The sequence below is a fragment of the Gorilla gorilla genome, chromosome 10 (genome assembly GCF_029281585.2).
Source record: "Gorilla gorilla gorilla isolate KB3781 chromosome 10, NHGRI_mGorGor1-v2.1_pri, whole genome shotgun sequence".
Classification (NCBI taxonomy): Eukaryota; Metazoa; Chordata; class Mammalia; order Primates; family Hominidae; genus Gorilla; species Gorilla gorilla.
Genome location: NC_073234.2, coordinates 96,417,878 through 96,443,507, shown reverse-complemented (window position 1 = coordinate 96,443,507; position 25,630 = coordinate 96,417,878). Strand labels below are relative to the sequence as shown.

General features: G+C 37.3%; 1 protein-coding gene and 1 long non-coding RNA gene across 2 annotated transcripts in view; one reads left to right on the top strand and one right to left on the bottom strand.

The window, feature by feature from the left end:
* Nucleotides 1–7,022, top strand: part of LOC109029220 (uncharacterized) — a 31,218-nt gene extending 24,196 nt beyond the window's left edge. Inside the window, exon 4 of the long non-coding RNA XR_002008289.3 lies at nucleotides 6,661–7,022. This is a non-coding gene — a long non-coding RNA (uncharacterized lncRNA). The remainder of the gene's footprint in view (nucleotides 1–6,660) is intronic.
* The window catches only part of ACSS3 (acyl-CoA synthetase short chain family member 3), a 178,785-nt gene extending 154,920 nt beyond the window's left edge, over nucleotides 1–23,865 (bottom strand). Inside the window, exon 1 of the mRNA XM_004053625.4 lies at nucleotides 22,967–23,865. Coding sequence (XP_004053673.1) covers nucleotides 22,967–23,277 — 311 coding nt within the window. The 5' untranslated portion in view covers nucleotides 23,278–23,865. The remainder of the gene's footprint in view (nucleotides 1–22,966) is intronic.
* Between the last annotated feature and the right edge of the window lie 1,765 nt (nucleotides 23,866–25,630).

The window sequence follows — 25,630 nt, the reverse complement described above, 5'->3', positions numbered from 1 at the left end:
GCTCAAAATCAGTATCTATTAATATTTTAAATACATATTATGCATCGTTAAAGGAATGCAATGTATATGTGATATATACATATATCAATATGAAACAATGATCAAAATTAGCTTTTTACACAGCCAGAGCAAGTTGCCAGTGTGTTTATCTATGTTTTGTATTATATAAATGCACAAGCAGTATGGAAAAATGCTTAAGAAAATAATAGTGGTAAACTCCAGGTAAGAGAAAAATTGGAGGGCGGTAATAGAAAAGGGATAGTCTGTATTTTTATGTAATAAAACTTCTGTGTTATTTGAGTTATTTGAGCACATATTTAGATACTGAATGGGTGATTTAAATTTTTTTAAATAAAAAATATAAATGTTAATGGTCTAGCTTGCTTAGCTTTTGGTTTAACTGACTCATTACCTTAATAGTCAGCTTAATTATAATCAAATAAAAATATTTAAGTAAAAATATAACTTTAAATTTTTCTTTTGATAAAAAGAAGCATTTCTTCCACTTATAACAACATCTAAACTCAGTTTTATGAAACTAAAATCTGGGCCATAAAAATTTTGCTTCTGCTTTTTATTTTCTCGACAGAATCAACCTCAAGCAGCTAAAAAGTCAATAATAACTGGCTACACAGAACCTTCAGATCACAAAGAGAGATATGCTATCAATCATCATTCCTGCTGTCTATCATGATTTTGGTTGCCTTCCTTCTAGGCATTTGTAAGATTGCACTTTCATACCCACTTGAAATGAGGCATGGCCATGTCGCTTTCTGTAGCCCAGGGCCTAACAAGAGAAGGAATGCAAGCAAAGTAGTCTCCAAAAGCCAGTGGGTACTTACTACATATCCTCCTCCCTGCCTCCCTGCCACAAAAGCCTGTGACATCCCAAATGTTGACTGTACTGTCAGCCTATATCTCTGAGTGAGGATGGATGGCCTGGGGCAAATCTTCCTAATAACCTAAGATCAATTTGTAGGATGAGCGAGAAATACCTGGGCTATGATGTACTAGGAAGATTTGGGGGTTATTTCTGCAGCATACCCTAGGCTATTCTGACTGATATAAAATTCTTAAGATCTATCAGTTTCTGCAAATTCAAATAAACTTTGAAATTGTTGTATTTCATAATTTAAGAGGCAGAGGGATGCACTCCAGGGCAAATGAAATGGGAAGAATCTCAGCTCCTGTAAATAAATAGTCACTACAGAAATGTTAGATGTCCTTGTAAAGAAGTCAAAGATGCACCTTCATCATGTGAGCTCTCAGAGACAGGACTGAGGGCCTCCCCAAAGCGATCTGTAAAGAAGATAGCTTTTAAAATTCCTTTTGGACTTCTTATTTTACATAATTTTCTATTTTCTCCTATAATCACACCTGTGAATAGCCACTGCACTCCAGCCTGGGCAACATGGCAAGACCCCATCTCAAAAAAAAAAAAAAAGAAAAAACAGGTAATTTTGCATTTGTCCTTGCCCCTTGCTCATTAATGCCTGCTAACTCACATCCAGCATAAAAACCTGGACTCAGCCCTTTGAGAGAATCTTGCTTGAATCTGATTTGTTCTCTTCTTCACCTTAGCCTACCCTGAGTCTTCGCTGTCTTTCCTAATGTTAACTTCCCCCATTCTATGTTTGACTGTGGCCTTGTTTATCAAATAAGTGAGACTGGGGCATGTATTTGGTTCACACATTGAGCTAAGTCAGTGAACGTGTGTGGCTATCTGAAGGGTTTTTAAGAGGTAGGGAGCCTGTCCTCCATGGTCTTGATCTCTGGGTGCCAGAAGTGGCTAATAGTAAATGTTCACATGATTCTTCTCTTCCCATCAATTTTTTTCATCACTGCCAATTTCCATCCTTCCCTTTTCTGAGAGCTAAAAATTTTTAATTTAAATGTGTATTTACTATTCAAATATTATAAAAGGGAATAAGACTGATACTGAAAAAAAAAGTCTTCTTTCAGAGTGAATGATAGCCTTTTTTCAGAGAGTAACGGACAGCTTTTAATCTGCAAATTTGGTTACTGAGCTACAGAAAGTTAAATTAGTAAAACCTAAAATGTTTCTCTCAATTCCACCATCCTCTCCCATTCCAAGAACAAAGCTTAATATATTTTTAACAGTGTGGCCTATAATATGAAATTCTCAAAAAGTGCCATATCGCACTTTGTATGAAATAACTGTTGAAAGCTTCCTCCAACACAACCATATTTAGTAGTCATAATGTTGCAACTTTATCTGTGCTCTCAGTCACTGATTTCTGCACTTTGCATGTATTTATTATTAAATAACTGAAAAGTTCAGGTTTATATTTACTTTCTGTTATGAGCTTCCTTCTTAGAATAACATTACAATTTATTTCCTTGATGACCTCCTATATACATGGGTCTTCATCACAATTTATAAATAAATAAACAATAAAACAAAAGAACTTCAGGCTCTTTTTCTAAAGTAAAATCAACCAAAGCCAACATATTGGAAACAATTCAAAGATGAAGGCTACATTTGATTATCTATATACTAAAAAAAGGTGAATATATAATCTTTATAAAAAAATTCATTATCTCATAAGAAGACTACAACAGATTAGAATCCCAAATATTAACTATAATAATTTTTCTATTCAAAAGTGTTTCTATTTAATAAATTTCATATTAATTTTCTATTGATTAGACCAGAGACTGTGAAGGAAGGGGAAACATTATAACTGGGAACATGTTCTCCACTCTCAAAACGAAGACTGGTTTGCAATAACTATGATAAGATGCAAAATGTGCCAAATTTCCTGACAGAGGTACAAACTAAGCATGATGAAAGCACATAATAAGAAAGAGATTAATTCTAAACTAGGGAACGTGGTTAGGAGCTGATGGATGTGAAAAGGAATGTAGTACAATGTTAAGGCCTGAGCTTTGAGGCCAACAGACTAGAGTTCGAATCTTAGCCATGTCATTTGCTAGTTATTTAAATGACTGCAGACAAATTAACATGTCTAAGACTTTCTTTTTTCATCTATAAACCTTAGGGAAAATTTTTAAAGAATTGTATCAAGACAATGCTATGAGCATTTAACACAAATTAACTCACTTAATCTTCATGAGGACTCTGTGAGGTAAATACAATAGGTCTTCATTTAACATCATCAATAGGATTTTGGAAATGGAGACTTTAAGCAAAATGACATACAAGGAAACTAATTTCACCACAGGCTAATTGATATAAACAAGTGTTAAGTTCCTAGGGCATATTTCTGGTCACAAAAACATCATCAAATTTCTAAATAAGGACCCAAAACACTTCTAATAGTAAACACTGAAATAAATGTGAGCTATCCATACATTTAAAAAAGATAAATAACAACCACTAAGAGCATTATTTACCCAATTATTCAGCTCAGGGTTGTGGGCGGCTGGAGCCTATCTCAGCAACTCAGGGGACAGGGCAGGAACCAGCCCCAGACAGGACACCATCCTATCGCAGGGCACAGTCACACACACACACACACACACACACACACACACACACACACACACACACTCTCTCTCTCTCTCTCTCAGTCTCTCTCTCTCTCTCTCTCATACTGGGACCATTTAGATATGCCAATTCACCTTATGTGCACATCTTTAGGATGTGAAAGGAAACCAGAGTACCCGGAATAATCCCACCTATACATGGGTAGAACATGCAAACAACACACACAGACAGTGGCGCTGCCCAAGAATTGCTCTTTTTTTTTTTTCCACTTCAATATTACAACAAAACAAAGTTGAACAAAATGCCGTTATTCAAGGACCTACTACATCCAATAATCCTCATTTTACATATGAGGAAACTGAGGTAGAGACAAGTTTCCTACCTGAGGTCCACACACAATGAGTGACACACTGGTATTAGTGTTAGTTGGGCTCTGAGTCTCAGCTATTCTGTGTTAATGTGTTAATGTGAGAGTGTTCATGCCTTCCACGATCGTAATTTTATATACATTTCATTGGCTCCTTTCAATAACCACATCAGACAATTACTATTATTACACACATTAACAGATGAGCAGACTGGCTAAGGTGAGTTAGGAGGGCATAGCTCTATGGTCACAGGTAGAATGGGCAGGAGCAGGACACAAGTGGAGGGTGAACATTTATAGTGTTTTGAAACAATGAAGTGTGTTGTGATAACAAAGATGGAAGCAGGGAGGTGTTTGAGAAATATGGAATACTGTAAAGGAAAATTTTAGAGGCAAACAGGAAAAGAGTAAGGAAAACGAATACCAAAGAAACCAAAGTTTTAGGGCTGGGGTCAGCAAACTACAAGTCACATGTCAAACTGGTCCACTATGTGTTTGTGCAAAGAAAACATTATTGGAACATATAACTGATTTATGTGTATTCTCTGTGGCTGTTCTCGCTCTACAACAGCAGAACTGAGAGGTTGCAATGGAACTGGTCTGGCCTGCAAAGCCAAAAATATTCAATCTGGTCCTGAAAAGAAAAGCATTCCCACTCCCTTCTCTAGAGCAGCTCTGTCTAGTAATTTCTGTGACAATGGAAATGTTCTATGTCTCTGCTGCTCAGTAGGGTAACGACTAGCCACATGTGTCTAACTAAATTTAAATTTAAATTAACTAAAATACAATAAAATTTAAAATTTAGTTCCTCCACCACAGTAGCCATCATACGAGTGCTCAATAGCCACACTTGGAAGTGTGTGGAAGAAGAACAATGAGAACATATGGGCACAGGGAGGGGAACATCACGCACTGGGGCCTGTCAAGGGGTGGGGGGCAAGGGGAGGGATAGCGTTAGGAGAAATACTTAATGTAGATGACCGGTTGATGGGTGCAGCAAACCACATGGCACATGTATACCTACGTAACAAGCCTGCACTTTCTGTCCATGTATCCCAGAACTTAAAGTATAATAGTAACAGAAGAAGAAAAAGAAAATGGTACGAGTGCATGTCCGCTTTTAAGTATCCATGTTCTTTTTTGTGTACTTTTGTGTCCTCCCAGACTCTCTGCTTTCTGTAGGCAGGGACCACATGCTAGTTCATTAATGGCACACAACAAATGCTCAATGATTATTTTAAAATAAAAGCTTGTAAGTGTGAATAAATGTGAAATGTAATATACTCTCCTGACACATTCTCCTTACAAATTCTCTCCTGACACATTCTCTTCTGACAAATAATAAAAAGACTCTTATAAGGTCAATAGTCAGTGCTCAGCAAAAACAATGACGAGCTCAAAAGACTACTGTTGCACAGAAACAGAGCAGGCTTTAAGTATTCTTAAGAGGGCAACATTTTGCTTTATTCACACAGTGATATCCCATCTGAATTACAGATACTTGGCCTTTGGGAAGTATCAACTGACTGTTCCAGGAAACTCTCCAAATTGGGTAATTGCTTACTTGGAACAGAATAATAGCCTTATGTTAATTTACCACTAGGGATATTGTTTTTGTGAAAGTACTTGGAAAGCACATCTCTCCATAGCACAGATAATTATTTTAACAGAGAAACCTGATGTAAAGACAGAGGCATTCCTTAGTCCCACCGATCCTTCCTACATGAGTATGTATACTCAGAATCCGGCCCCATCACACCATCTCTAGCCAGATTGTCCCATCTCCACATGAAAGGACAACATAGACATCTTCAGCCCTGCCAGATCATCTCGGATTAAAGCTAGGTGAATTGCCAGTGGTGAGAAATGCAGCCCACAGGAAAAAGAATAGAAAGAAAAGCTTTCAGGAAATCAATGCCTGTTATCTGAACTGAATCCACTGTCAATGAAAAGACATGAATAAATGATCTTAAAGATTCTCCGGTTGCGAGTCATGCCTGACAGTAAATTCAAAGACGTTAAGGATACATTTTATCTTGTTTATTTGTATTCTAGAGGAAAATGCAGGAAAAACCAATAAGTAAAAGGACATAGGATTTGGTTTAATCTAAAAAAGTGGAAAATGTAAAATGATAATTAGATTAATATTAAGGTTCAAAGTAAAAGATAAAAATATTTAGGTTTCAAAGCATAAGTATATTAAATTCAAATACAGTGCAAATAACATAAACTTAAAAGTAGAGTTTTTAAAGGAAAGCATGCTTCCTCAGTCAGTCCTTTTCATAACACTTTAGGGACTCTCTTAGGAACAGTGGTCCCCAATCAACCAATTCAGAAATGTCATGATGAGCTTGTAAAGAACCAAACTCCAAATGAGAGCAGGTTCCTAGAAACCAGACCTACAATCCAGAATGACCCCAGGGCCACAAGTACATAACTTTGAAGAAACCTCAGAGTTATCCAGAGAACCAGGAAGGAGTGGAATGGAGGGTGTACTCTGCCTAATGACAGCTAGTATTTGTTGGAAAAAACAGAAGCATGTATTCCTGATGATAACAATAATGAAATGATGAACAAAGAAGGAAATGAGGAGGAGAAGAAAGAGAAAGAGCAGCAGCAGCACCATGCAGGGGAGGAGGACCCCAACCAGCTGACCTGGTGTTAATGTTGCTCTGGTTAAGGAGAAATGGGAGGAAGACAGGAGAGCAATAGACAAGGATTGAAATTAATGTTCTCTAAACCTGAGAACTTTAGGACTATACATTTTTTCATTTTTTCATATTACATCTTTATCTTAACTATCCATTTCTTTCTCTTTCAGCTTATAATTCATGCAAAACAACATGCTGCAATGTTCTGATGAAATGCTCCTCTACAGTCGAGGCTCCCAGAAGGCAGAGAGCATATTCATTAACTCATTCTGCTCAACACTTAGCTCATGTCCATGGAGAGATGTTGAATATGAGCTCCTATTAAAAAGAGGGGATACAATCAATCATTTGAGAATGTCCACAAAGAACTTTTCCTTTCCATCGAGCCTTACAAATTATTCTAAGATTGTTTCTGTAAATACCATGTAATTGGGAGAGATACACAGGGAGCGTCAATTGTGTCTGTAATGTTTTACTGCTTATGATAAAAAGATCTGAAGCAAATGTGACAAAATACTAAGATTTCACAGAATTCAGTGTTGAGTGTCCTCTAAGTTATTATCTTTATTCTTCAAATATTTCATAAGGAAAAACATGGTGGGAACTTACAATATTTATTATTTTTTTGGAGGATGGCTGGATAATATACATTGAAATCTGCTAAGAATTTACCAGAAGGAAGGAAAGAGAAACACACACACACACAGAGAGAGAGAGAGACAGAGAGAGAGAGAGAGAGAGGAAAAAAATATATCCTTGGAATGCCAAGCCCAAAGATGCAAGTCTATCTGCCGATTTATAATAGCAAATAAAGAGAAACCATCTAAATGCCAATATGAAAGGATTAGGAAATATTTATATATTCACCCAATATGTTAAATATTCTGTATACATTAAAAATAATGAATTAGAAAAATGGAAAAAACACTTCTTACAAGTGAAAAAAAATGAGCTACCAAATAATATGGATGGATAGTACAATTCCATTTCTCTATAAGAACAGAAATAGAGATCCAAGGAGTCAAACAGATTGACAGACATAGATTCTTGATTTTTTAAAGGCATAACATCTACACATAAAATGTAAATAAATAAATGCAAAAACTGGTGAATCTGAATAAGACCTATAGCTTAGTTCATTGCATTACGCCAATGACAATTTTGATTTTAATAATGTACTATAGTTATGTAAGATGTTATTACTGGGGGAAGCTGGATTATGGATACAAATGAACTCTTTGCATTATTTTTGCAACTTCTTGTAAGTCTATAATTATTTCCAAAAAAAAAAACACTGAAGGGAACTATACCTAATATAGCAAGATATTTGACTTTCCTGCATTTACCTAATTAAAATGTAAAGTAATACCTATTTTTACAGTGGGAAAAAAGGCATAAACCTACATTTTAATCAGAATTCTTTTTTTTTTTTTTGGTGGTGGTGGGGACAGAGTGTTGCTCTGTCATCCAGGCTGGAGTGTGCAGTGGTGCAGTCTCGGCTCACTGCAACCTCCATCTCCCAGGTTCAAGCGATTCTCCTGCCTCAGCCTCCTGAGTAGCTGAGACAACAGGCATGAGCCACCATGCCTGTCTAATTTTTTTGTATTTTTCAGTAGAGATAGGGTCTCACCATGTTGGTCAGTATGGTCTCGAACTCCTGACCCCAACTGATCCGCTTACCTCGGCCTCACAAAGTGCTAGGCTTACAGCCGTGAGCCACTGCATCTGGCTCAGAATTACCTCTGAATAAATAAATGCCAATGAAAGTAATTTAAACGTAAGTCTCAATCCTAGGCCTTGCATTTATAAAACCTCTCCCTTGATAATTAAATCACACTACATCTCCATCTAATGTCCAACCTATACCTTGCACCCAAAAAAAACCTTAAACACACAGACACAAACATAACCTAGACATAGCCTCAAAGATAAATCCAACTACACTAAATAGACACCATTGGACATAACTTTAATGCTAAGCAAAACATAAAATTTTTATCCTTTTTTTCTAGCCTTATACTCAAAATAATCTGAGAACAATGTTACGAAGTACATCTTTATTATATTTTTGTCAATTACCCCACTATCTCCAACCACATTCCTAGATGAAACGTTTCCATTAACATTTTGATAATTTGAAACTTGAATACAGTGCAGCCTGCTCAATTATCCAAGATCTCATTATCTAGCTGGTGCTAAGAAACCCATTATCTCCCTTTATTCTCTCTTTTCTGATTTGTCTTTCCCTTGCCTTCCTGCTTGTTTTCACCTCCAACAAAAAATGAGAGGCTGCACAAAGGGATAAAATTAAAATTAAAATGTTTTTTTAATCTATTAAAGGATTCATTAGTTAGAAAATGGCCACTGTTCACCAAAATGGAATGCTATGTGCTCTAGTTTTTCACACCTCAACAATCAAAGGCAATTCAGAGTAGAACTGATTGTAGAATAAAATGGATTTTGTTACTCTTATTTTCAGAAAATAATAACTAGATAATCCATATCACTTGTTACTACTCTTCTTTTATTGAACAGGAAAATGAATGCTATTTTACTATAAGCAAAATGCCCTTTTTCCTCGCTTGATGTATAACATTGTTTTTTAGAGTTAAACTCTATCTGGACTCTCATCTTGCACCTGGAATAGTGCCTGGTCCATAGAAGTCATTCAGTAAATATTGGATGAATGAACAAAATAAAGAAGAAACAAATGCATTAACAAATGAATAAGCTCCAGAGCAAAAAAACAAAATAAAACCCACTTTTATAAATATAAAAGGCTAACAGACATATATGTGTATGTATATATGTATGTATGCACAGCTCGTTTTTAAATCTGTAACACTGGTATTATGAGGATAAGATAGGATTAATTGGGGAGGAAACGTGACACAATGAGAAACTGATACACTCTCAAGCATAGTAAGTCTGTTTTTTCATCCTAGATCTGCTATCTCTGCATGGCAAGTGAGCATTAGCAAGTTACTTAACTTTCCTTCAATTCTTGAGAACTCAGGATGCTTTTAAGAAGTTAAATTACTATGGTAAGAGGTGATGCTGTTATTATGTACCAACATGTTTTGTATCCTGTAACATTTTAACATACACATACACAGGTATGCACACTTAGAGTAAAATCATCTTTTAGAATTTAAGAGATTTTCATCTAAGAGTGGTATTATACTATTTCCATCAAATACTGTCTTTGAAATGTTTAATTTTTTTAAAACCCTCCTTATTAAAGTATTTTTTACTAATGATAAACTTGGAAATTAATATTTTTATAAATTAAGTAAACCAAGGTAAGAGAAAATTTCATCAAATTAGGTCTACTAAGCCTCTAATTACAAATTACATTTTCAGACTGCTCTTGAAATATTCTAGTGAAGTAAAACGATGCTTATGCTAGACATATGTAGGAGATCTTGAGCAGTCAAGACCCAATATTTTTAAATAATAATAAAATCAGTTTTATATTTTTCTAAAATTCAAGCTTTTAACAGATCAAGATAGGCTTTTACTCTAATATATTAAAATTGTATCATAATTTATGATAACATAAATGCATTCTAATTCAACATTTTTATATGATTGCTATCACTTTTTCATTCTGTGATTTTAATTTTCTTAACATATTTACTAAAAGATGACAATCTGATAACATAATATCAACCCAACTCTTAATCTGAGATCCTTGGAATCTCATATGTGCGTAAGAGGCAACTTTTCCAGTTCATTCTCATATAGGAACAGTCAGCCCTCCATATCCACAGGTCACACGTGCACAGATTCAACCAACCGTGAATCAAAAATATTTGAGAAAAATTAATTTTAAATAACAATATAATAATTAAAAAATACAAATTTGAAAAATACAGTATACCAATTATTTACATAGCACTTAGTTGTTTTAGGTATTACAAGTAATCTAAAGATGATTTAAAGTATATGGGAGCATGTGCATAGGTTATATGCAAATATTACACTATTTTATATAAGGGATTTGAGCATCTGCAGATTTTGGTATCTGCAGGGAGTGGGTGGTGTTCTGGAACCAATCCCCCACATAGGTGAAGTATTTCCCTACCTTCCCTACTTGCAGTATATATGTATTTGTCTTGATAAATGGAAACCCATGGATTATAAAATATCCTCTACTACAGCTTAAGGATCAATGAATGAGCTAAGGAGAGGCAAAGGAAGCCAACTGCCTCAAAATAAAGCTTAGACCCAAAGCTTAGATGACAAAACTTCAAACTCTTTGGTTCCTTGATAGAGGATTTGTGGATTATTTGAGGTTCTGATTGGATAGATGATTCAGGTAGTATCTACCTGCAATTTATATAAAAAATCAGATTTAGGAGATGGATTAGAAGGTAAATCTGTATATGGTGAAGTTTTAATGTCAGTTCAACTGATATATACAGAAGGCTTTGTGCATTCTGCTGCGAAGATCACAAATGTAATTTAGACCTGAACCCTACTCTCCTATTACTGAGTGGTGATGTATCAAATTATTGGTAGAAGTATCAGTAGAGTATGAGCTCACATAATAGATGTGAAGTGACAAAATGTAGATGAACGTTGAGCATTTTTGCCAAATTTGCTTAAAAGAAAACAAGATTGAAATGCTTTTTAGGAAAGAACCACTAAAGATTTTAAGATAAAATCCCTAGAGACATTGAAAGGCGACGAAATCAAAAAGACATGTGCAAGTTGGCTCTGGGAAAACAGTGAGGACTTACATTTCTCTAAGACAAGAGGAGAGTGGAAAACACACAGAAACACAGAGAACAAATAAAGCAAAGGGAAGTTAAATCCCGATTAACATTTTTAAGAATGCTACATTGCTCTCATGCTTTTTCACTCTCTAGGTTCTGCTATGTAAAACAGAAGGTAGAGAGCATAATTACAACTTATAACTGAAATTAGGCTCTACAGTGTGACCCAACTGGGTTGAAAAAACTAAGTCCACCACTGTATGACTTCAGACAAGCCACTTATCTTTCTGTGCATTTGTTCACAGTGTTATAAAAATGCATTATAAGAGTTGTTGGGAAGATTCAAAGAGATAATATACATATAGTGATTAGCATAGGGCCCGACACAAATCAAATTCTTCATAATTAGTACCAAAACAGCAGTACTATAGTCTTTGCCATTGTCATTGTTTTGTTATTATTACTATCACCATTATCATTATTGACGATAATACATCAGGTTACAGAAAGGAATGACTCAGTAACAAGCTAGAGAATAATCACGTTAGTTTCCTTCTCATTCTATTACAGACTCTCCACATATATTTTTGACTCATCCCATAAACACTCAAAGGAAGCATTTAACATTTTTAGATCATTTGTTTTCCAAAGTTTGGCAATGTCTATGGAATAACACAGGTGAGAGACACTACAACTCATTGACCTTGCACTGGATTCCTAAAAAATGGGATATTCTTATTAGAACTAAGGGAGCCAGTTGCAATGCAATTTCCAAGAAATATATCTCTGCACTTAACATATGCCATTAATCAAGGTTTCCCCACCTACATATCTTCTGCTTGAAAATGCAGAAGGGAATTAGGATCAAGATAAAAAAGAATGAAAGAAAAATAAAAAGAAATAGTACACATCAACGCATTTAAAAGTAAATAAAACCAAAAACTTAACATATAAAGAAATCCTATTTTTTTATTGAGAGGTTGGAGGAATAAATTTCCAAGTGTTCATAATTAGATAAATTAATTAGGCTATTTATCATGTTCTTATAAAAATAACATTAAAGCATACTATAAGCAATGAATAATGTGGTCATTATAGATTTTCCTTAAGCCAGAAAATCAACAGAGTAGTTTTAAGGAAGAGATTAATATTGCTTTCTACTGTCCAGGAAACATTTCTAAAGAAGCTGTCAACTCATTTAAAGCTCCCTTCCTCCCACCTTTAGGACTGTCATACACAATAAAAAATTAAAAGTTTATTTTTTGAAAGAACAGCTATTTTTTATTCCATATCTAGAATGTTTTTGAGATGTAGACCCAAACTTTAAAAACTCTTCTTATATCACTATTTAAAAAGAAAAGTAAAAACTTTAAACAGTTTCAGAGGAGAAGAGTTAAAAAATTTTTAAAAATCTAAAATTAATTGAGAGTATTTTCAACAAGCAATACAATATATTTAGGAGCACAGATGCTAAATTCAGCCAACCTGGGTTGAAATCTTAGCTCTGCTATTTACTAGTTTTATAAGTTTAGGCAAGTTTCTTCAGAAACTATATTTCCAAACCCTTTAAATAAGAATAAAAATTGGCCCTGCCTCACAGAGTTGTTATAAATATTAAATAAATTAAAACACTTAGTGTTGTATCTAGCACATACTATGGAGACAATAAAAAGCTTAGTTGTTAGCTGTTTTCATAACAGCTGTTTTTATGATAACAGATAATAAAAAGGTTAGCTATTTTATGATATACCTGACAATGTTTATGTACTTTAGCAGACTAAATTATCCCAACAGTCATAAAGTTATTATTTACCCCTCAATCAGTAAGGACAGGCTGGATTATGCCATACGGTAACGATTGCAAAATCTCAGTAACTTGCAAAAATAAACGTTTATTTCTCACTCATGCCACTCCATTGTGGATTCAGGTAGACTCCCCAAAACATTGTCATCTATACGTTTTTGCTTAGCAATCCAAACTGCTTCTATCCTACATGTACTTCCAAATGGCCATGGCAGATGACAAAGAACTAAGAATTGAAGCTCTGGCAATTAACTAAGTGAAAAGCCTTGCTCCTCTTATTGCAGTGGCCAAAGCTAATCGCATAATCATGTATATGTGGGGAAGACCAATCTTCCTACATACTAGCAGAAGAGAACAGACGAGAAAAGAAACAACACAAAACATAGTAATACCCATCACAGTATGCATTTTATAATTCTTCCGTATTATAATTATTTGGACCAAGATACTGTTCAAAGAGTAGAGCCAAGATTTTGAACCAGAAATCAGTTTGTTTTCTCCACTAACTAATTCTCAATACTTTTTCCTCCTAACCACCAAAATTAGGGTATCCAACAAATCCCATTGATAAGAGTGGCAAACTTCATCTGTACTTAAGGAGGGAGAGTTGGGAGGGAGAGTTAGACGAAGGCACAGTCTAGGTATTTGTGGTTTATTATAGAAAAATACTTGCCTCTCAATTGAAAATCAATGGAATTCTATGAAAATAAGAAAAAATGTATGGAGAGAATGCAAAGTAAGATTAGTGCAAAAGTGGACTTCTCTAAGCTCCCACGCACTCATTAGATTAAAGTTATTTAGCAAATGGACAATAATACGGAGTGACTAATTATTTTTAGTCTTACTAAATTTTTCTACAGATATCTATACTGGCCAGATCTACAGTAGAAATTAAGCATTCTTTTTCTTCCTCCTTCTTTTCTTCTTCTTCTCTTCCTCTTTCCTCCTTCCTCCTCCTCCTGCTCTTCTTCTTCTCCTGCTCCTTCTTCTTCATCTTACCAAATTTATTTTACTTAACTGCTGCATCCACTTAGGAATGACACCTTGAAAGATTATACTTGGCAAGTGTTGTTATTCTACCATAAACACCTTAAGAGAAGGTATTCCTATTGTCCAGAGTCAGGTCATAAGTCAAAGACCTACAGACTTTAATTGCTTTCCTCCCTCTTAAGGCAATTAATGTTTTAAATTATTAAAGCCATATAATTAAACTCTATCCCTCTCTAATTTAGTATTTGAAAGACCTTCTGTTTTTTACTATCCTCATATTTCCAACTGGACTCCTTCAAACTCAAAATTCACAAACTTTAATTTTCCTAAGATATTATAAAAATAATACCTATCCTTTCTATGCACTGTTCCTTACCTCATTCAACTAAAACACTGACAAAAACAAATATAATTAATACCTTTGATATAACAAGTTCCCTATCCACGTAGTTTAGATAAAGGATTTGAGCTCCACATTCACATATACTTGAAACTGTAATTTAGAGAGGTTATTACATTCATATATATAATTGCAAAGATTCATTAGCCTCCTACACATTTTTCTTACAAATGTCACATCACAGTGGAAAGCAATGATCTCCCTCATGGAGTTGCAGCTTGTTGCTTATGAAAGTAGAATAAAAAAAAATAAAAAGAAGAAGAAGAACAAGCAAATAACTTCAACTACTGGATTTTTTTTGTCCTTTCAACTAATACTATATGTGGCATGACAAAAGAAAAGTAAGCCACCTTTCAGGAGGTGATAAGAGTGTGGATTTTCCCCCAACAGCTAGTAGTTGATCAGTCACAGCCGATTGAATTTCCATTGTTCATTGATTGCACCATTTGCCAGGCAATTCATCCTTGCTTATGTAATTGCAGCATTCCTGTAGTTCACTCTGTTCTGTCCTGAAGGTTCAGCAGCATGACAGGCTGAGAAAATTAGGTATGGCACAGTACCAAGCTGCTGACCTTCAGAATATAAAATAAGGTCCATCTTTTAAAACTGGTCTTTCTTGATGAGGTTATTTTGAGAGGCCTTATTTCTAACAGGCAATTTTTCATGCCAACCAGATACCTTCTTAAAATATTTTTAAATCTATAAAATAATGATGATTTTATATTTTAAATATACCTTTACTGTGTACAACGCTATGAATAAATTCATTTAATTTAGAGTTTGTCAAAAGGAGAAAAATTCTTCCTCTTTATATAACACTCTCACCTTCAAACCAGAATTAAATGTAATTTTAAAAATATCTGACAAATACTGAATTTCCCAAACAGTTTAATGTAGCTGAGCATTTGTTTGCCAAAGAGCCAAAGTTCAATAGGGGGATTAAATTGCTTTCTGGATACATAAAATCCCCATTATATTTGTATTTATTTTCCTTTGAAGCAATCTCAAACTCACAGAAAATTTGCAATTACAAGATAAAGTACTTTTTTTTCCCCTTTGAAACATTTACTGACATGATACCCAAGAACCCTAGAATAATTTAATATGTAATTGTTATAAATAAGGACATTCTTCTAGAGAACGATACTATTACCATCAACTTCAGGAAACTAATATTGACACATTACCACCATCCAATCCTGAAATCCTGTTCTGGCTTCTTACTTGTCCCCAGAAATATCAATTATGGTGAAAATATTCAGAAACTACCTTTTGCATTTAATTCATATCTCTTTGGTCTCCTTCAATTTAGTAGCCAAAAATCTTTTTCAGGTTGGCCAAGATTTGGCAACCTGCCTTCTGGAACAGTTGCCTTGATATTTGGAGGAAAAGATTCTGGGCTTAGCCACTGGAGCTATTAATACTAACCCAGGTCTAGCCTCTACTAACTAGCTGTGTGGCCTTGAGATTCAATTCCCTCATATGTAGAAAAGGCATGATAATACTAACTTTGCAGCATCTGGGGAAGGAATAAATGGAAATACATGACTCTATTGTATAGTTGATAGTTCAGAGAAAGGACTCAACAAATATTCATTATCTTTTCCCTTTTCAGCTGCTTCCTTACCCTCCCTGTCAGACTCACAAACAAATATTGAGATATTTAGCTCACTAGAATCACTGTAGTATTTAAAAAGAACAAACAGATCTACTGAGTACTCTTTATACCAATTCTGAGACTTTTGCAACCTGTTTCTTTCAGTAACTTGTAGCAGCAAAAGCAAAAAAATAATATAAGAAACCACACAAAGTTCAACTTGCAAAAACAAGGAGTCCTGTTGAGCAGTAGGCTTCAAAACAAGCAAAATTCCCTTCATTCCTATTTCATAATTTCTTCACTTCTGCATTTAAACATAGATTTCTTCTTAAAGGGAGGAGAGGAAATAAGGAATGAGGAAGAAACTATATTTTACTTGACCCAGATACCACCATACTGCCATATATTATCCTGTTTCATCTTCCTGTCACTGTTGAATATCCTCATGGAATGTTTTTGCCTATACCAGTTCACTCTGTAATGTGCTATTCTGGCTTTGGCCCTCATCTCACCATTGATATCATATTATAGAAAGTCATCAAGAATCTCTGAGTCACAGCAGATTTTTTTTTTTGATTTTCAATAGCCTCAAAGCATCTCTAGAGCCCTTGACCACTATTTTTATCTTTTCTCTCCTTTACAATGCATGACACTAGACTATCTTGCTCTTTCTTTTCCTCTTTCTTTGAATGTCCATCCATTTCCATAGTTTTTTTTTCTCCCACTTTTTCCCAAAGTTCAGTCCTTACTATTTTTCTCTTCTCTTCTCTTTCTTTCTCTCTTTCACTTCAACTTTCATAAGCTTTTACCTCTCACCTCTTTAAGATTTATACTAAAATCTATAATTCTACATCAAGCTCTCTCCCAGTTTTTAGCCTCGTAACTTTAATTGCCCCATCGATTCCTCATCTGGACATTTAAGTCAGATTCTTACAGTTACCATGTCTTTACTTCCCTGCATCCCGCTGCCAAAAAGTCACTATGTGTAATTTAATTTTTATTCCTGAAGTTCCTCTCTTTCTACACCTCCTGCTATTACCCTAGTTCATTAGTCACATTATTTTATGTTCTCATTACTCCATGTTTCCCAATATCCCTCATTTCCCAACCTACCAAGAAATATTGAAATCTGAAGTCAAACTTGGCTTCTGATAATACTTTCATCCTATCACCTTCTTAACAAAATATTTCCATGGATCATTACTGCCTTACGAGGCACTGCAAACAAAAATGATCACAATGGAAAAGTTAACGGCTGGGACAGGCAAAGTATAATGCAATAGGGGTGGGGACAGTGAATAACAAACAAGCACATGCACCATTTAAAGGGTCAGAGCTGCTCAGTTCCAGCCAAGTGTAGCTGTGCAGGAATACTGACCCATCGCCGACAGACATTCCGGGTTTTTGTTGTTGTTCTTGTTTGTTTTTTTGAGACAGAGTCTCACTCTGTCACCAGGCTGGAGTGCAGTGGCACAATCTTGGCTCTGACTCCCTAGATCAAGCGATTCTCCTGCCTCAGTCTCCCAAGTAGCTAGGATTACTGGTGTGTGCCACCACATCCAGCTAATTTTTGTATTTTTAGTAGATACGGGGTTTCACCATGTTGGCCAGGATGGTCTGGATCTCCTGACGTCGTCATCTGCCTGCCTCAGCCTCCCAAAGTGCTGGGATTACATGCGTGAGCTGCTGCGCCCTGCCCATTTTTTATTCTTTAAGGAGAAGACCAAGGGCCAGGCACGGTGGCTCATGCCTGTAATCCCAGCACTTTGGGAGGCCGAGGTGAGCGGATCACGAGGTCAGGAGTTCGAGACTAGCCTGGCCAACATGGTGAAACCCCAAATCTACTAAAAAAAAAAGTACAAAAATCAGTCGGGTGTGGCGGTGCACATCTGTAATCCCAGTTACTCGGGAGGCTGAGGCAGGAGAAATGGTTGAAGCGGGGAGATGGAGGTTGCAGTGAGCGGAGATCATGCCATTGCACTCCAGGCTGGGTGACGGAGTGAGAATCCGTCTCAAAAAAAAAAAAGAAGAAAAAAAAAAAGACCAAAAGCTGAATTTTTTACAGGAAATTTAGATTTTTATCTTCCGATATTTAAATGCTAAGAAATTAAACAAACAAAACTTGTAGGTCAAACAAAGCCTACCTGCAGGCTTTCAGCCCTGCTGTGACCTAAGAAGTAAATGCAAATGCCTTAGCTCGCTACTCCAAGCCTTTTAAAAGCAGGCTGAAACTATTTTCTGAAAGTAAGTCCCAGCAACTCAGACAAGCCACTAGAAGCCAGCTGGTCTACTATAACTATCCTCTAAGGACACTTGGCTTTTCTTACCTCTATGTTTTTGTCATCTTGTTCCCTGAACATAAATGACTTTCCTCCTAAGTCCTACTTTAAGATTCACTCTAAATGCTACCACTTCCCCTCAAAACTTATTGGACCACATTAGCTCATAGGAGTATTTCTTTCATATTCCAAAGATAATCATATCTAGTTGTATGTGTCAGGGACAGTCCTAGGCACTTTACAAGCTTCTCTCACCCAATTTTATCCTTAGAAATAGATACCGTCATGATTCTAATTTTGCAAATAAAGGTATTGAAGCTTTCTCAGAGTAAGCGGCAAAGCTACAGTTGAACTCAAGCCTGTATTGACCCAGTGAAGAAGAAGGAATAGGAAATTTACATTTTGGTCATGTATTACCTGACAGGTATTATATGCCAGGAAAAAATTTAAAAATCCTTAACATAACTCAAAAGACCATTCACAATATGGCTCTCTCCTTCCATCTCAAGATAATTTTCTCTCATTTCTTAAGCCCCAACCACGTAAACCTTCTTTAAGTTTCTGGAACTTACTAAACATGTCTACCTCATGGCCTTTGCATATGCTATTTTCTTTCCCTGGAATGTTCCTCCCCACTTCTCACATGTCCAACTCCTACTCATTTTGATCTCAGTTTAAACATCATTTCCTCTAGACCCCTCTCATGATCCTTCTAAAGAAGACAGTATCATATCCCCCAATAAAGGTTGGATTACCTAGCATCTACTGCAACTCTAAATAGTGTTCATCATGTTGAAAACCAGATACGCATGTTCTCACTTATAAGTGGGAGCTAAACACTGGAGACATACAGATATAAAGATGGGAAAAATAGACACTGGGGATTCCAAAAGGCAAGGAAGGAGAGAGGAGGGCAGGGTCGAAAACCTACCAGGTACCGTGTTTACTATCTGGGTGATGAGTTCAATGGAAGCCCAAATCTTAATATCACACAATATGTCCATATAACAAACCTGCACATGTACCCCTGCATCTAAAATTTAAAATTAGTCTCTTTTGTAATAATTTAATGCATGTCTTTCGTGCTGCTGTGTGGTGAGTTCCTTCACTATCTCTTTCATCATTTCCTCTGTACTGTACATGCAGTGGGTGAATGATTGATGTCCTTTAATTCTTAAAAGCCATTTTAAGACTTGGCAGGATTAAACAACCTTAATCTCAGCTAGTAAGGAATTCAGATCCTGCATGTTGAGAAACCCACAGTATTTTGACTACAGAAATGTTAGCCAAGCTTAAGTTATTTTCTAATAATCTGCATTTAGTTAGTCTTTTCCTTTTTGGTTTATAGTCACTGTTAATACATATTGATTTCTAAACAAATGGTATATGAGAATCCTATCATTGAATGTTGTTTAAATAAAAGTAAACTAAAATTGGATTGCAATGCTTCCATAGAAAGAGATAAATTGATGGCCCAGAGAGTCAACCACAATATATAATAGAAAAGTGAATTGACTAATCCTTCAGAGAGTGGCAGCTGGATTTCAATTTCAGGACAGGCAGCAGGATGTCTATCCGGAGAAAATAACCAGAAACATCCACTTTGTTGTTCCAGGACTGAAGAAATTACTATGATTGCAGTTCTCCACTGAAGTCTCTCTAATAGAGACTTTATTACCGAAAGAGCCAGGTGTTAACAATATGGAGTAACCACCAAACTGTGAGGAGAAGCAATTACGTATAAATCCCTAAAGCACCTACCCGTAATTTGGATTTGTTTTTTGAAGGTCTTAGAAATTACAGGACTGGAAATGCATTTAATAGAGCCATTCACTACAATGGAAGTTCCCTTCCATATATCACCCTTAAAGATTTATTCTCCATGTCTATATTACTGCACGCATAAAATATTGCATAGCTTATGTCATTGTGAAAGCTAATATGCAATACTATTTATATGCTGAGACTTTTGATAAGCCTGTGGGTTCTGAGGGGAGTTTACTTTTGTGAACAACAAACAGACAAGCTTATAATGAAGAATCCCTCTTGCCTCTGGGAAGCCAAAGGGCATCAGAGACTGTGACTACACATATGCCAGCTCCACAGAGGAGAGAACAATTAGCTATAGCAATCTCGCCTTGTTTTGCTTAAGCACTTGGCTGTCAATATCTCCCTTCTCCAGATCCCAGCTTCAAAGAAAGTAAGTAAAGCTCCTTCACACCAAATTGTGCCTAAATCCACTTATCACCTCCCAAAGAGGTGTCTTGTTTTATAGCAACAAAAATCATCAAAGCTATGTATCCAGTTAGTTGACTCTCACTTTAAAAATTTATATGCCAGCTCCGCCTTAGATCTTGCAGATATAAAGCCAAACAAAATAAAAGTAAATTCAGTCTGCCCTTCTGTTCGGCTTTGTGGAAAATTGCTAACCAATCAGGACTATCTTCATTTAGGTATCCAATGCAGTCATAGATTCAAATTGAAACTACTGACTAACTGAAATTTAAGATTGGTCTCCTATGTCTACTTCCCTCCCAACCCTGCTTGCCCAACCAGAATTCTTGTAAGATTGAATCGCACTGCTGAAATAAATAGAGTCAAAGTTTTATCACTTCTTCACTTTGATTTTCTGGGCATGAGTTCAAGACTAAAAAGATAAAGAATTCAGATACGGTGTTATCAAATTGTGATCTATAAAAATATAGTGACCCTTTCACAAAATTTCTCATTAAACACATCTTATACACACCATTTTAAAAAATGTAGACAAGCAACTAGATATTACAAACAAAAAGCAAATTATTGAAAAGGAAATCTCCTGGTCTTAAGCTCTACTTGCTGGGACATTGACACTCACTTCCAAAGCTCTCTCCTGGGCCTTTGCTGATCCCCGATTGTCCTCTCGAATCACTCCAATCTGTCCTTTCTCCTCCATTCTTATTGCCACTGCCTTAGGTCTGGCCCTCACTGGTTTTCATTTAGAATATACCTGTGGCTTCTTAACTGAATTCTCTGCACATTAGTTTTATAATAGAGATGGCCACATAAAATCATTTATAGTACCATATTTTATGACAGATATTTGTACACAGAACTTTGAGAAACAGTGATGCAATAATCTCTGTGCTTTCATCTGAGGAATACTAGGAGAGTTTCCTGCTCCTAAGATAATTATGGTCTGAGAATACAAAGAGAGCTATTCTTCCTCTAACATGTATAGGGTCTAGTGTATAAAGACATAGTCTTCATCCTTTACTAAGTTAAGCCTCCAATTATTTCCATATTTGCATTTCAGGAAAGTGAAACACAGAGAGATTAAGTCACTTGACTGTGAACACACAGTAACTGTGAGAAGCCAAACTCAGACCAGGTAGTCTGGCCCCAGAGTCCATGCTTTTAATCTTTATGACTTCTAGAAAGCAGGGACTAGGTTTTACTCATTGTTGAACACCCAGTGTCTTGTTCACTGTCTGGCACAGAAAAGAGGACCGATCAAATACTATTGAAAAAATAATTGATAGGAAGGGGCAAGGTGCTCAGATTCTAAAGGGAACACCATGTCATCCCCACACACTTTTGAGAGGACTGGGCATGGTGGAGACACAGAACAGGCTCTAGCCAATTCCATTCCAGATTTCTTGCTCTGACCATAGAGCCATTCGTCCACTGCAAACCTGACCATATCATTCCCCTTATCTCATTGCTGAGCAGTGTTTTTCAAACTTTTACAGGAAACATCCTCTCTAATGGCTGGCAGATGAGAGCAATCACACCCCCAGAGGGCAGACACATAAGGAGCCACACTCTAAGAGTATCACTGACTGTGCTTCACCCTCAGTATCTTAGCAAGCTTGATATTTATTCTACAATGTGTCTGTGTTTGTTGTAATGCAAAAAAAATAATGCTTATAACTTCTTATAATTCCAACTCCAGGTAGAAGACTTTACTCCTACCATGACTTCTACCATCACCTGGCCTATATCTACCTGTATTCTTTCTGGGTACCCCATACTGCAGCTTCATATACACAACAGGCCTGTGGATCTGATCCAAGCTACTTAGCACAGTACATAAATCCCTTCCCAACCTAGCCCCTGACTCACCACTTCCCCTCCCACCTCTCCAGCCAACACAATCATTGGCAGTCACTATCTCAGTCACAGTTCAAGCTGTTGTTCACCTCTAGAACTTTGATAATTAGGGCCTTGTCGACTTCGAGAAGACATACCCATCCTTCCAAACCCTTATGGGGTGCGATTTCATTGAAGTCTTTTCTTAACCCTCCCTCCCCATAGTAGGAGGACACTTAGTTATAATTCCCTAGTTTATTGTACCGCTTGCTTTGTTTACCTAGTATCTCCCTTACTAGACTGTGCGGTCCCTGGAGGCAGGATCTTGTTTTAGTTTTCTTAATATTCCCACTGCCAAAGCAGAACCTTGCCAGTCAGGTAAATCTCCCGTTTATGGGACACTGGGTTCACCACAGGTAACAGGGTCTCTCAAGAGCAGAAGGCAAGAGAACTGACTATGAAATTGAAATGAAACACGAATTGAGGGGTCTGAACACATCTCCAGTTTCAATTTTCTTTCGTGATAGAATGCCAGATTCCAGGTCCCAGGGAGGTCCTGGCGCCCAAAAAGTTACCAGGGATGGGGGATCAGGGTTGGCACAGAAGTCACTCACCAACTGGTAGAAGGCGAGTGTTTGTTCTCCAGCGTTTTGGTCCAGGGCTTGTACCAGCTGATCTGCTCGGCAGCTTTGCCCCAGAACCTCTCGGGGTCGGTCACCGAGGCTGCGAAGTGGGTCTTGTACTCGCTGCCACTGCCGGAGGACAGTGCCCTGCATCCCCGGCCCCCGAGACCGCCCCGCGGGCCCGGGACCACTAAAGCCCTGAGGGCCGCACCGGCTCCCCGGGCCGGAGAGGACCCAGGCAAGGGCCCTCCGAGCCCCCCGGCGCTGGTGACTTTACGACATTGCAGCCAAGACGGTTTCATCTCCTCCGGCCACCCGCGGTCCCCGAGTGTGCGACAAATGGTACTCTTGCAACTTCCTGGGGCCTGAGGGAAGGGAGTAGGGGGCGGGGGCAAATTCCGAAGTGAGCCCGGAGCCCAGAAGTTTGGAAGCCACACTAGAGTCGCCGGGAAAAACCGACCTGGAGCGACCAGAGAAGCAACAGGCTAAAGTGGGGGCCCCGGGACAGGGGTGTCACAGCGCCGTTGCAGCAGGTTAGTTGCGCTGCTGCACGAGATCCAAACTTCCAACCCCGCAGCCTTCCCGGAAAAATCGCGCTCAAACTCCAGAACGTCCTTCCGATTTCAACACACAAGTACTCCTAGGAGGAGGCCAACGGCCCATCTCTTTCAATTTTCAATCCAGCAGTTTGTACACGGCTGGTTTAATCTTTGGAAGGTCGTTGGTGGAGGTGGCATCGCCTCTGACCTGCAGGAAACCAGCAACTCGGTGCGTTGAGGCAAGGCTCTTTGATTGTTATTTATTGATTGATTGATTTTTCAAAATCAGCTCAGTCCCTGGTTACTAAAAACACAAGCAGCTCCAGGGCAAGGACTGCTCCGGGATTTCCTGACCACTGAGAGGGTAGGAGGAGTGGAAGGAGGTTGTGCCAGACAAATTGGGAAGTGCTTCTTGGGGTGATTGACAGGCCACAGGGAAGGTGACCCCACTGGGATGCGGATTCACCTGCTGACCAGACTCCGCATGTGATCTAGACAGAGAACAGATAGGACTTGTTGCATTGCCTCCCTTCTAATTTGCCTGCTTGGAGTTTCTGTGGCTTTTTTAATGAGAAAACAAAACAAACAAATAAACAAAAAACAAAAATAGGAAGTAAGTAAAGATGAATCAAAAGAGGAAACTGGGAAAATGTAAAAAGAAAGGTGGTATATAGTACTGTCTAGGTTTAACATTCGTCAAGCTCCGCTATTATTCATGCTTTAGCGAGATTCAGATGCAATCTTTTGCCTTAATATTATGCCAAACACATTCTGTCTCGGTGTGACAGTATTTGCAGTTTTAAATGTAAAGATACGTATTTCCAAATCTGAGGTGAGAAATAGTGGCATGCCCCTGACCTTGGGAAGGATCATAACTTGAGAATCCGTAAACAAATGATTCTGCAGGAAAAGAGTAATGTGGAGATAAAGGCTAAACAGAACAGAAGTAAGTGTAATGCAAAACAGAGAATATTTCTTTAAATAACCACCTCCCTTTCCACTGAGAGGCAAGGCACTAGACTTTTCCCTGACATCTGCAGTCTACTTTAGTCCTTCCAAAGGTCTCAAATCAAATAATGTCGAATGGCCAAAGACACAGTCACCATTTAAATCCAGAGAAAGTTACAAAGCCATTTAACCTTTTCGTCCTCTCCAGAACGACAGATTTTTATTGGCACCTAGTATGTGTTCACATTGTACTGGGCACTTTAAACAAATGTTAGCTCCTGTAATTCTCACGAAAGTACCAAGAAGTGGGAACCATAATCCCATGTTTACAAATGGAGCTAGTATAGAGATAGATCGACTTGCCCAAGGCCACGCAGCTAGCAAGAGAAACAGTCAGGATTCAAACTTTATGGATGCCCAGTATTTCAAAGCCCAGATGCTTTGAATTACAGATATGCCGTGATACAATTTACTGACACCTCAAGGTGGAGGGCTAGGGTAAAACCCACTCTAATCCTGTCACTCACTCCAGGATACTGTGCAAATATGATCATTTTATCTCTGTGCCACAACTTGAACAAGGAGGGGAATCTGACTCCAAAGTCCAAGATTTTAATTCCAGGCTGAGTATCTTCTACTTTAAAAAAAAAAAAAAAATCTTAGAATTCCAGTAAAATATGACAAATTGAATAGCCACATTCATTCTTCTCCTTAAAGAAACTCCACTGAAAGAGAATCAAAGAGGGCGGTGGTCGTGGTAAAAATCCTACAAGGATAAAGAGAACAGGAAAAGAAAAGGAACCAAATGAAAGAACAGAAAGAAGATGAATCTGTGGAATATGACTTAAAAGTGGGAGGAGGAGCTTGTGGAGGAGAAAATAGATTTTCCTAAGGAGAATCCGTTTTCTCCTTAGGAACCTGGTATGTCTCAAGTTTTGGAGGTGCTGGGTTCCTCTGAAGGTTCAGAAGGAAGTATGAAGTTCAGAGCTTAAAAACAAGGAACTAATTACAAGATCACATGAGGCAAAGTTAGACCCCCGTATCGCCAGATGAAACCACTTTTTCTGGACCCATCAGTATACCATTTTTTCTTTTGAAAGTAATTGTATACAATAGATTGTTACTGTAAGCTCCATTTCAGGCTGAAGGGAGAGCATAAGTATAGACA